Raw genomic sequence first — 13283 nt, 5'->3', positions numbered from 1 at the left:
CTACACGTTTACTTAAGAGCACTATTGATTTACTTAATCCTAGAAAGTGAGTGTAGATTCTCGTTCGTGGGGTCTGGAAAATAGGCTGTTGTTTAGAAAATGGTGGTTCAAGGCTTGTAGCTTCCCTTTGTGTCTTGCTTAGGCTAGTGCTAAATCAAGGGCAGCACCCCGGGGAGCCCGAGCCTGAAGGTGTCATTCAGAGTCTTGTCACTCTTCTGCTGAGAGTGGGGAAGGGAAACACGCTTGTGTTTTTTCAGGAGCTTGTTTGCCACTGGTGCAGCACTGGCTGAGGGGGAGCGGGTGGCCCGGAAAAGCGGCGGATGGGGGACCTCATCGTCTAAAGTCTCTTTGTCTTCTTCCTTCTGTTCTCCTGCAGTTTGATTCTCTTTATGGGAAGGCTGGTTGTGGTCTGGGGGGGTTTTGTGATGAGCTGCCTTTTACAGCGTTCCGTGCACCTCACCAGGCACTTTAAAAGTGTGGTTTTGTGCGTGTTGTGTACACACTCGTTCAATTTATGTGTAAAAACACCCGTTTTGCTTGCTGAACTGGCTGTAGGGCTGTACTCAGTTGCGCGTTGCAAGGGTTTTCTTCCCTTTTTTGCCGACCTCTCCGACATCTTTGCAGAAGCGAGGAAGCAGCTGTTGGTTTTCACCTGTAACTGTTTTGTCTATTGCTTTTTTTTTTTTTTCCCCTGCCCTCTTCTCGCCAGGGTTCTGCAGTGCTCCAGGCAGCGAGTTTTGAAGCAGGATGGGAAAAAGACGCTGTGTTCCTCCACTTGAGCCCAAGCTGGCAGCTGGCTGTTGTGGGGTAAAGAAGCCCAAATTGTCTGGGAGTGGAACGCACAGTCATGGGAATCAGACCACAACTGTACCAGGCTCCAGTTCAGGTCCTCTTCAGAACCACCAGCATACAGATGGGAATAATGGAAGGGAGAACGTATCTGACTTGACTTTGGGCCCGGGAAATTCCCCGATTACTCGAATGAATCCCACTTCAGGAGCTCTGAGCCCACTTACTCGGCCCAATGGAACTGCCAACAGCACCAAGAACCTGGTGGTGACAGCGGAGATGTGCTGCTACTGCTTTGATGTACTCTACTGTCATCTCTATGGTTTCCCTCAGCCACGACTTCCTCGATTTACCAATGACCCCTAGTGAGTAAACCCATGTGCGGGAAGAAAGCTGAGAAACCAGCATCCAGAGCTGCGGTTCAGTTGGGGAGGGGTGAACCGTTTCCTCTGGGGAGTGGGAAAACTGGTATGCAGGGAGGAAGGGTGGCGTTCGCTGCTTGCTTTGTCTACCCAAAACAAAAAATGATGCACTGTAAGTGCACGAAGGAGTAAAAATACTCTGTTACGTTTGTTGGTGGAGATGAGTGGAGCCTTGGAGAGTGGTCTTCAAGGGAGAACATGCTTGGCTCTACGGAAAGAGAACTAAGCAAAGCACGAGGGAGTGTGGTGCTTCTTCAGCTCACAGCCTGGTGTGTTGTGTGAGATGTTGCCTGCTTTATCAGTAATGTTTTGTGGAAGTTTGTTCCCTTCGTAAGTAGATTCTTCTGCAAAAAAAATAACTGCGCTGTTATTAACTCCCATAACATTGTACTAAAAGAATGAGTGAAACAGAAATTACGGTTTTCAGAAAACAGTAAAATAACGTCAAAAACTGGAAAAGGATCCTGCTTCTAATGTCAGGCACCAGCTTGGTGAGGGGACAAGGGGAGGGAGTTCCTTCTGCGAAGCAAGTGGAAAAGGAACAGAGTAAGAAGTTGGAACAAGTTCCCGGCTCATCCCGAAACAAGTGCTGAGCTGGTGGGAATTGGACAAGGACACTGACAAGGGTGTTCAGCTGTCCACGTTAATGGTTTAGAGAGAGGAACCGAAAATTTGCCAGTTACAAAACTCTGTTACAGAGATAGTGGTAGTTGGGCAACATGGGGAGGAAGGGAGAGTTAGTGGACTTTGAAGGACAATACCGATGTTAAGAAGAAAGGAGGTGTGTGTCAGAACAGGTGAGGAGGAGGATTTATGAAAGTATTTCGCTTTGGTGAGATTCAGCTAATGTTTATCTGAAGGTTGAAGGCATAGGTGAGGAAATGTTAATGTTAGAATGTTTGGTGGAAGAATTATATGGGAAAGATCAATGACAGACACACCTTCTGACACTCCTCCAGGGGCCACCTCCAGAACAACAGAGAAAATAAAATGTTGTTGACATCCTTAATTTAAGTTAATGAATTTTAAGCTGATGCAGAGGAACAATGGCTTAAACAGGTCAAGGACTTTCTCCGTGTATTAAGCATCTCCCCGCCTTACTGGCTGTCAGTGTAGGTGGAGGTTGTGCGTCCATGCAGTTATTATCCGAGCAGGATTATGGATACATGTTCTGAATGCTACTGCAGAGTAAGCTGTTTAATATTGTCCATGCAAGTGGACGGAGAAATAATCTGGACTACAATATAGAATAGTTCCCAGGACTCCCCACACTGAAACATCTCTGCTGTCCTTCTTCACACCTAAGCTAAGTAGGCTCCTTTCAGAAGATGGTCCATCAGTCTGCTTATTGTCACTTGGCATGCAGAGGGCTTTCTGGCTGCTGTTCTGGTCTTAAGTCAATAAGAGATTATTTTATACAGATTTATTATTTTGGTCTTGAACGAGATGTCGAGCTGGATTTCCTTGCTGTTTCTGTTGACCAGTTCCAAAGGGCATTCTTTCAAGGAATCTCAGCTGTTTGAATTTTCTGTCCAAATTTGAAAAGTGTTCATCGGGCATTTCTGTGCTGATCATTTAAAAGTCTTTTAGATCAGCACTCCAAAGCAAAACCAGCTCTTCTCTTTTCTTCCCCTCCAGGCAAATGCCTGCCTGAATTTTCTTGTGTCTCAGCATTTGTACTGTTGCTTCTAGCAAATAGTTGTACGTACCCCAGGGAAAAGCATGGGGTTTGCTGTCTTGTAGAGCAGCACACAGGGATGATCTGTCACACTGCAGACAGTGATGTAATGAACTTTAAGCCAAATGTTATCAAACGTAAGAGTAAGCAAAATGAAAACACATAAATAATCCGCATTGTTGTCCTGTGTGACATAATTAACGTCAATGTAAGAGATCTTTGAACAAAAGAAAGGTATACACCAGAAGTCTGTCTGGACGGACAGAAGAGAGGCTGACTGTTGATAGAGGGAATAGAAGAATGCATGGGTTTGTCTGACCTGTTTCTCAGATAACAGATCTTTTAAATCGGTGCTGAACCCTAACATAAAGGTAGAAGTAGTCGTGAAGGTCAGGATTCTGCATAAACAGGTAATAACATGAAAGTTACAGGCTTAGACCTTGGAAAACACTGAATTCCATTTACCGGCTTGAGGGGATACCCACATGGACAACAATGTTGAGGGGAATTACGGAGCTGGTAGGTACCTACCGAGTAAGGGAACCTTATACACATGTTAGCAATCGCCTCCACAAGTTAACGTAGAGGAGGCGGCACTGTAAGGCTCGTCGTAATGTCTGCATTAACTCAGTAGATGAAGAAAATAACCCCTTTGCTATTCAGTTTTCTGAAAACATTACAGTTTTGAACCTGTGTGACAGGCAGATAGTTAATAGGTTACTTCTTCCAGTTTTGGAAGACTGACCAAGTTTGATTTTTTTTTTTTTTTTTTTTTTTTTTTTTTTTTTTTTTTTTTTTTTAATGGTAGGTATTACGACCTGGTACTAAAACTACACCATGCAAGTTTCTAGTTGCCCTGCAAGACAAATCTTGCATCATAAAATCTCCACTGTAACAGGCTTTTTCATACATTCTGATTTGACCAAACAGTATTTTCTTACTTTAAAATTCCCTTTATCATTGTAATTGGAGAAGCTAGTTTTTAGTTGCTGAAATTCCCCTCTCAGCCAGCACACCTCAGCAGGGTGTTGTGGCCGGGGCAGAAATGGCTGCTGCAGTCTGCTGAGGGTGTGACTGCAAAGTACTGGTAAGTGTTCCTGGGTGAACACGGGCAAAAGATAGTTCTGACTGTTCTCAGCACATCTGGGAAATAACACTTTTCAAGGAGGAGCTATGGAACAATTGACTCATTGTCAGCTGCACCTGCAATTTGCTAAGTGCATTTATTCTTCAGGTACAGAAACAATGTCTTTTCCACAGTGAAAACCTTTGTAATAATGGAATTTTATATACTTGTACAAAATCATATATCTTTGTTTTACGCCTCAGTTGTTATGACCACAGTGAAAAATTGTTTAAAATGTGCTTTCAGCTATTGTAAAGTATGGCAGCCTTCTGAATGTAATTATCCTGGTCTTGCTGGCAGTATCTCTTCTATTATAGGCGCAGAAAGTTGTGTCAGAGCTCAGTGGAAACTTTTTTTTTTTCTTTTCTTTGGAAGGGGAAAGAGGTGAATTGGAAATGTGAACCTGTAATTTGAATCCAAGACAAGAAGGAGCTTAGAGCTGTATTCTGTCGGTGATGCTTTTCATTTTCTCCCTTCCCATTTCTGTTTGGGGCAAGTGTCACATGGGCTGAGTAATGGTTTCAAAACGTTAATTAGATTAAGCTCAATTTCCACTGAGCTTGTGACAGGAATGTTTCTCAGAAATCTCCTTTGTGAGTACGGTATCTGTTTCGGGTAAGCTTTCTAATGTATTTTCTAACGCTCCATTTCTGTTTTCTGTTTCAACATATGGTAGCTGGATGAAAGTGTAGAGGAGCAATATCCTTCAAGTGCCTTGAAGTGTTGGTGGAAAACGAGAACAGTAAATCCTCTGTCTTGGTCAAACAACAATAAGGTGTCTGGTGGTTGTGGAAGAATGTTTCCGCTTCCTCTGTGGGCTAAGTACTTCCCAATTATCACTTAAAGGCTAATTGCTATTTTGGGTAGTACTTCTGCCCCTGGTCACAGCGGTAACTAGATCCTGACTGACGGATTTACACCATGATATTTTTTTAATTCCATTGTTGCCCCGAGGAACCTCACTGGGCATTGCCTTATCACTGCAGTTTAAATTATGTTCTAACTACTTAGACGTAAGAAGCTCTGCTGCTCGTATTTGAGAAGTCATCCACACTCCATGATGGTTTTGTTGTCCAAACAGAATCTCTTAGTATTTCCTGTAATGTTTGCTGCAAAGATAGATTGCTTACAAGAGCTTTAAGAGTTTGAGAACACTGTCTGAGCTCTGTTGTAGAACCAGATATTCTGTCTTCTTGTTTTAGAAGTCCTGTCAATGTTTGTTTAACCTCAGAAAATTATTTTCTTAACCTGGCATGTTTTCTATCGTGTTAGTTATCTTTTAAAGTTCGGTAGAAATCCATGGTCTGATGTGTGGAATCCCTAATGACTAACTTTCTTATGCTTGGGTTCAAAGTGACCCCATCTTGTATTCCATACTCTGTAATCTGAAAGAGTAAGATCATTCATCCTGTTTTTATAACTAGATCAGCATCATCAGTTGCCTTGCAGAATTTTCCAGATGTTCAGACAAGATTTTCAGTTCTAAAGCTGCAGCCACCGCTGTCCTTTCTTTACTGTTTCTCTCTACAGCTGTTTGCTGTAGAAGTTAACTTTTTTGCATTTAATGTTCACAGTCGTCTTTAGCTGTTACCTCTTCACGAAGCTCTTCTGAATACTGTCGTTCTGAACTTCTTGTTCTTCAAGGCTTCATCATGGCTTCTAGTTTAACAGATTAATTGCGCCTGCTCAGTTTGAGAACCCACTGTTACACCTGTAAATTCAAGATAGTAGACAGGAAAATGGAAATCCGTATGATGTTTGAGTAGGAACTGTACAGTGATTTGTATATGTGTTCAACAGGAGAGAATATATGTAAATATAAACCAAATGTAAGGTGAGCAAAAGATGTGAACATGAAACTGTTTGAACGGTAGGGATGGACCCAGAAGTCGGATCCTCATGGAAATAACAGGGGGTGAAAAAAAACCTAGGCTTGCTTTTTATCCCTTAAAAAAAAAAAGAAAAGCTTTTATCTCAAACCTGAATTATAGATGATTTGCAGAATGCTCGGGGATATTTCAGGTTCAGTGGTACTATAAATAAGTAATCTTGCTTGATTCACCTATATTAATTTTCATCTGGGTTGTCATGTAAACGAGTGGATGCTCCTAAGTGAGGCTGTTCCTCACAGAGGTAATCATCGGGGTCGAATCACCACATCACTCATTAGAACGCAGCACAGAGTCTGGCCAGGATGCTGTTGGTGGAGAGCTTAAGAGAGTAACGGCTGAAGAGGAGGGGTGAGATGTTGGGGTTTTGCACTGGGAGGCGTGTGGGTGTGGGCATTTATTATTGTTAGATGGCAGGTGAGAAAACATGCCTGTGGGGGTTCTTTAGCGGGAGAGAAAGCAAGTGCACACGTGCGTGCTCCTCTTCATCTTGCTGGTCTCCCCTTAGCAACCAAATACCTGTAGAAGCTGGAGTATTTCTCTTTTTTGCCTTTTCAGTCCACTCTTTGTGACGTGGAAGACGGGGCGAGACAAGCGGCTTCGTGGCTGCATCGGGACCTTTTCAGCCATGAATCTTCACTCAGGACTCAGGGAATACACGTTAACCAGGTAATTATGTTTAAAATTAAATAAATCTGAAAAGATTTAATTTGCTGAAGGTCTGTAAGTGTTCTGGGTTAAGATCTTGGATCGACGTAGTTGAGTTTAATATGCTGCTCAGGTTAAAATAAACCTGAGAAATGCATGATAGTTAGGGTGAGGTAGTATGTCAGGATTTAGTGGAACATCTTTGCAACAAGTGAATATTCATTGGCATTTTAAGGCTAATGTTGAATCCATCTTTCATACTAAGTTTTGACATCTTATGTAGCGCAGAATTTCTCTCCAACTGCAGCAAGTGGAGGACAGCGTCATCAGGAAGCTTACCCTAGTGTTTGCGTATTACCATTCATTAGATTAGGGAGATGCAAATCACTCTCTCTGCGGTAGCAAAGAGAAACATGTTTCACAGAGGCGTAATCACAAAGGGAATAATTGAGCAGCTGACACTTCAATTTGGTGCTTGTATTAGGCAATATATATATATATATCTTTTCTCTTTCCTTCAGTGCACTTAAGGACAGCCGATTTCCCCCCCTGACCCGCGAGGAGCTGCCCAAACTCTTCTGCTCTGTCTCCCTCCTCACTAACTTTGAGGATGCCAGTGACTACCTGGACTGGGAGGTGAGAACAGGTGCATTTGGAACTCTGCATCACTCTCTCATTCCGTGCGGGTTCGGGTTAGTACGTGGTGATGTGTCTCCTTCATTACAGGGGTATACGGGGGTAGAAGGAACTGGGAATAGAAGAAATGGGGCTGGAAAACTAGAAGAGAGGAGGAGGATGGGCTGGCAGAATGCTTTTGTAGGGAGGGACTCTGAATGCGAATCAGAGACATTAAAGTATTTTATGGATTTGGCCCAATAGGAGATGGGTGTAAATATATGCGTAAAAACCTGGGAAGTATTTTGATGCCGTGAATAGGAACTGGGAATAAAAAGTAGGTAAGACCGAAAGTGTTAGTCTTTTTAGGTTCTTGTGCCTGGAAGTCTATTTAGTTCAAGAAGGATGAAATAGACTTTGTGGTTGGGCCACTTTAGGCATGCCGCTTGTGTTTGTTGGAGATCTTCTCTTTCTTCCCCAACACAAGAGATGGAAAACTGTCAGACTTCTGACAAGGCTTAGTTCAGAAGTGGCAGGAGACTGGTTAGGCTTGTCTGGGAAAGGTGACAGAGGTCCTGTATGGCTGCTAGGAGAGCTACTTGTGAGACCTGCCTGGCAAGGATGGAGAATGGGGAAGAGAATGTCCTTATGCAGGCAAAAGCCCAACTGGCCAGAGAGAGAGAGAGACACACACACGCAGTGTTGTGGGAATGACAACTCGATTGTGGACTCAGTGCTAGCAAACACCTCTTATTTGGCTATTCATTTCCATCTATAGGTTGGGATCCATGGGATCAGAATAGAGTTCATCAATGAGAAAGGTGTCAAACGCACAGCCACGTATTTACCTGAGGTTGCTAAGGAACAAGGTGGGTTTGAGATGGCAGCCAAACCTGTCAACACATTGTGTCACAGCATTGGGTAATATAAATCTATGGATTTTGGGTTTGGATTGCAATGCTGTCCTCTAGTAGTGCCATGGAGCCACCAAGCTTAATCTGGATAACTCACACCTGATACAGCTGCTGCTGGGATTTCATCTGGCCTTTCTCTCATCCCACATCTGTGCACAGTTGTATCTTAGTGTAAAAACGTTTTAGGGCTTAAGATCTAGAGGATCTCAAAGTATGGATCTTCCAGCTTCATTCAGCGTTGCATCTTTCCTCTTCTATGTTTCTCCCACCAACTAGGATAACTGCAGGCTGCACAGCACCAACAGGAGAGTCCCTTTCCTCCTCATTCTTGCTAAAGTAGCATCCTCCAGATGAGGGCAGGAAACAGGGCCCCTCTGGAGCACACTTTCCACTCAAATATAGTAGCGGTCACCATGGTAACTGCTCAAAATATTGCCTCCTTTCCTCCACCTAGCAGAGTGGAGTGGTCGCATCCTCCTGGCTCTGGGGCAAAAGACTAAGGTAGGAATTTTAACTCTGATCTCTCACATAGCAGTGCACTGTGCTATCACTAGAGCATCAGGTTGATCCCAGTTTGTCTATGTAAAGAGCTAAGCATTATTTTAAGGCTTAGACAGCTAAACTTGAGTGGCACGTGATAAAACAGTTTGGGGTCCCTGCAAGAGAAGCAAGGCACAGACCTTTGCAAGAAGAGAGGTCATATGGAAAATGGAATTACAGTTTTATAGACCGGTCCCAATATGAGTTAAAAGGGGTTGGCATGTGCAGACAGTGTGCATGCATATAGCCATGTATGTCCAGCTCAACGCTGGTATTTCTAAAGCTCAGAGTTTCCTGTTTAGTTGTTTGCTTTTCTAGAGGCCTTTTAATGCATCTCTTGACTTTTTGAAACATCATTTTTGTACTGAAGAATTTCCCTTGCTTCTATTTTTCAACAGACTGGGATCAGATCCAGACCATAGACTCCTTACTCAGGAAAGGTGGCTTTAAGGCTCCGATTACCAATGATTTTAGGAAAACGATTAAACTCACCAGGTAAGTCGATATATTATCTTTAAATACACACAAAACGCGATGAAGTAAAATTAAAAGTATTTGTTCTTCATGTAAGTCTTTCATGCCTCTTTCTGATGAGAAATGTATTCTGAAAGACAAAATCATAAATGCCTCATGGATAGGCATAAAATTTATATGGGCTGAAGCACGGTATGTTTAGGATTGAAGTTAGCGTTGTCTAAGAGAAGTGCCACTGGTTTTAATATCACCATCCACATGAAGGATAAACAGAAGCAGAACCTTTGCAAGTTAAAAAGGTTGATTTTTCTGTATCTTTACAGAGGGCTTCCTTTTGTCGGTGTGCTCATCTGTGGATGGTGTAGCTATTTGGAGGTGACAGCTGTCTTAAAAGCAAACCACACTCAAATTTGGCTGGTTTTCAGAATTTGCTTGCTTTTCTGTACCCCAGCTGTCCTATTGGTTTCAGCTCCCTTTATGTTAGTAAAAATTGGGACATTGTGGTTTTGTATAGAAACACTAATTTATCAGGTCGTTCCTCACCTCTGGAGAAATGAGGTGGGTATGCCGGGGGGGGGCGGGTTTAACGGGAGAGGACAGGATGAAGGTTTTCATTAAAATCTGATGTAACATAGTGCAATTCACTACCGCTTTGAAGTTTATCTGTTGTGTAACATACTTCAGAAGCACCGCTAAGTCCCTGGTCTCTCAGAAGGGACTTCACATTCGGTGAATTCTGGTTGTACAGTATGGACTAAGTCACATATGTGCTATAATAAACCTCCCTCTCCACATCTCTCCGTCATTTCCTTTCACTAGCCTTTCAAATGTTGAGAGAACCACAGCAGTAAAGAATAGTGAAATACTGGTTATTTGGCCTCCGAAGCTGAGCATTCTTCCAGCAAACTTTTCATCCCCTCTTTTTCTCCACAGCAAGTGGATAAAAAGAATACGAATGGATTATTTGTTTCCTGTGCTCTGCTTCAGGAGTCGCCTTAATTATTGCCTTGAATAGGGCTCATCTTAGATGGGTTATTCAGACTATGGCACGAGGCAATGCCAAACAAAGCAGTTTTTGAAGTCAGCGTGTTCCTCTTGGTCATTTTTGGCTGTGAGCTAAAAGGCAATCTGGGGTGAATGTTTTTATGTCTAGTCCCTTCACATTGCATAGTCTGCTTACATTATTTTTTCTCGCGCTGTTGCCACAGGTACCGTAGTGAGAAGGTGACAATCAGTTATGCAGAATACATGGCTTCCCGTCAGCATTGTTTCCAGAATGGCACTCTTCATGCCCCTCCCCTCTACAATCATTACTCCTGACACACGGCTGCATGACCAGTCCCACTCCCCCGTTGCTGCCAACGGCTACGACATCATTGGGGCAGATGCCTCCTCTTCCTGGTCCAGTTACTTCTATTACTGCACCATTTTATGATGCTAGCTTCCGTTGCCAAGTCTGCCTTCCAGCTGACCTGGGGGGAGGATGAGAGAACTGACGTGACAGGACTTCAGGGGCCCAAGCCTTATCTCAGCCTTCCCTCCGAACGGGGGTTCAGTTGGATTGGGGCTCCATGCCTACGAACTGTCGTGAGGTGCAGAAGACCTCTAGGAGTGAAAGTGCCACTTCGGACCGATCCATTCTTGCGTGTTACCAACACTCTGGAAACTCGTGTTTTTTGTTATGGAAGCCCCCCAGATCAAGTAGGAGCATTCCCCTGGCAGCCTGGGCAACGGAGTCCAACAAAACATTTTTTAGGTTCTTTTTAATTTTTCTTAACCTCTGATATCTGTTGAATACCGAGAGCTGATTGCAGTCTCCACACATCACAGGTGGACATGATGATACTGGGGAGGGCCGAACATCTGGAGAGCACCCCATCCTCACGGACAGAAAACACTTAAAGATGTGAGAAACCTTTGGAAGGTATTGCAGATGAATCCATTAGTTAAATAAACCGCAGAAGGCTTTAATTCTCAGATCCCATTGTAGGTTGGATTCTCTAGAAATCCTCTTTGTTTTCTGGGTTTTCAGACAGTGCTTTGTAATGTAGCCTGCTACGAAATAGAATGCCGTCAGCCTGTGAGAGAGCAACGGGGCACATGCTGCGTATGCCAAGAATAAGGTACTTGAGTGTCCCTGGGCAGTCTTCCCTGTTAAGACCAAGGTCTGTGTCCAGACGTTTGTAAGGGAGTCTGACTGGTTAGGGACAGGGAGGGATTTGCAGGGCACTGACTGTAGTCATACAAGCGAGACTAGTGACTGAAATTTGTTTAACTTAAGCTAAATCTTGGGGACCTTCATTTTGTAGGACAGCCACTTTCTCTGGTGTGACTGTCAACGTTGAGAACTGTGAGTATTCCAGTTTATAGCAGGCCTGTGGGATAGAGCTATGTCCTTGCACTGGTAAGGTGTTAGACAGTGTAGTCATACCACGTCAAGGCAAGGAGTGACCCAAACTGTGTGAAACTCACGTGCACTCACTGTATTTCTTCTCCTGTCATTGATGACTACAGGAAAGACTCTCTTCTAAGAGGAAGAGAAGTTACCCAGTTGTTACTCCGTGGTGTCATTGAGGGATGTCATAAACTCTGTATTATGACACTCTCTCAACGAGGTCACTGGACTTCAAAATACAATTGTGGAGTTTGGTTTTGGTTTCCTAGTTTCTGGAGGGTCAGAAATGATCAGGAAAGAGAACACAAGTGCATAGCAGCGCAATAGCTGTTTGGTTGTGTGTATCTTCAAAGCTCACTTGTGTGTGGTAATGACGGCTTTTAAAATTGCCTGGTGTTTCAAGCCTGAAATTCTCTGCTGGCATGGCAGGGAACAGGGCTGGTGGAAAGCTCAGGACTGCATGCTGCTGATCCTTCTGTCCAAGGGAAGCGAACACAATTGTGCAGTTTTACTTCACGTTGGTGTAATGTTCTCCTCCTGGAGGAGAGACGCGAGGGAAAGGAGGGGGTCCTGTTCTGGATAACGGTGCAATACTGACCCAGCTTTCCTCCTGTACCGGGTCATTCTTACAAATTGCCACTTTCCTCTGGTGATGTTCTTGAAAAGCAATTGAAGATTTAAGGGATTGTTTCACGATTTCCTGCTGCTGAGAATAAATCGGTCTTGTTACAAACTGGAGTGGTTCGTAATTACTCTCCCAGGTGCCGTGTAGTGATGGGGGAGGGTGGGGTCAGCTCTGGACATGCCATTCACCTTTCAGCTGTCAAACAGTATGATACATAGGGCTACACTCATTACTGTTCAAGGGTTCTATGTTAGAATTTAATTTCCAAAAGGTTTAAAAAAAGCAAAAAAATGGTGCTAAAACTTCACCCCTGAGCACGCTCAGTGAGACTGGTCATGCAGGCATATAGTGCCAGGCTTTTCAACAATACTGTTTATTTTTCAAATGTTTGCCCTGTTCTGTGTCTTCAACGGTGTATAGTGTTTTCCTGATTTCATTTTATTTGACTAGGGGATGACTAAGGGATGGGGTGGGCGGGGTTAGCTGTCATTTTTAAAGAACAGAATTTTAGGATTGAGTGACTTGGGTGGTTTAAGCCTGATGTGGGCAAGATGGTGTGGGACTGGGGAAGCCTTATCCTCTCTCACTTCCATTTCCCCACTCAGACTGTTAAAAACAAAAACAAAACACACAAACAAAAATGCCTCTAAATATGTACTGTGTTCTCGTCTTGTTGCAGTGAGAAGCTAGCAAATCAGAAACACTGGTCTGCTGCCTAAGAAACAGGCCCTCTCAGCTTTAGTCCCATAAGGGTCCAGCTATAAAATCCGTTGAAAAGTGTGTCAGTAGTTAAGTTAGCTCAGAAAAAGGTATGACAAGGACAGGTGGTCTCAGGAAATAATCCCATTTCTAGATCATTATATGGCAGCTATGCGTAAGGATGAAAGAGGTGAACTAGAAACAAAAGCCACTTTGAGTCGCCTCAAGATGGAGGCAGCCAAAATCAATGACCAACTGATGTCAGAAGTTCTCTGCGGTTACTTGGCTGGGGCAGCAGGTTAGAATTACTCCGTTACCTGGTGTGATCTGGATTTAACTCATCCTTAGAAGCAAGTGCCTTTTGGTCTAGAAGGGCTTATTCTCATGACAACCACAACTGAGAAAAAAAATCTCGCTGCAATTATGAGTTGTCTTTGTTTTACAGTAACTGCAGGAGAATGTCTTTGAT

General features: G+C 43.5%; 1 protein-coding gene across 1 annotated transcript; it reads left to right on the top strand.

Annotated features, from left to right (window-relative positions):
• The first annotated feature begins 707 nt into the window (after positions 1-707).
• Positions 708-10844, top strand: AMMECR1L (AMMECR1-like). The gene is made up of 6 exons (XM_010135880.1): positions 708-1154; positions 6463-6573; positions 7074-7188; positions 7946-8036; positions 9020-9116; positions 10304-10844. Exons 1-6 carry the CDS (start codon positions 748-750, stop codon positions 10413-10415), a joined length of 933 nt encoding a protein of 310 aa, XP_010134182.1. The 5' UTR covers positions 708-747; the 3' UTR covers positions 10416-10844.
• Positions 10845-13283: the final 2439 nt, after the last annotated feature.

The sequence above is a fragment of the Buceros rhinoceros genome, unplaced genomic scaffold (genome assembly GCF_000710305.1).
Source record: "Buceros rhinoceros silvestris isolate BGI_N320 unplaced genomic scaffold, ASM71030v1 scaffold8145, whole genome shotgun sequence".
NCBI lineage: Eukaryota > Metazoa > Chordata > Aves > Bucerotiformes > Bucerotidae > Buceros > Buceros rhinoceros.
Note: the sequence above shows the minus strand (reverse complement) of the source record. Positions and strands in the feature narration are given on the sequence as shown.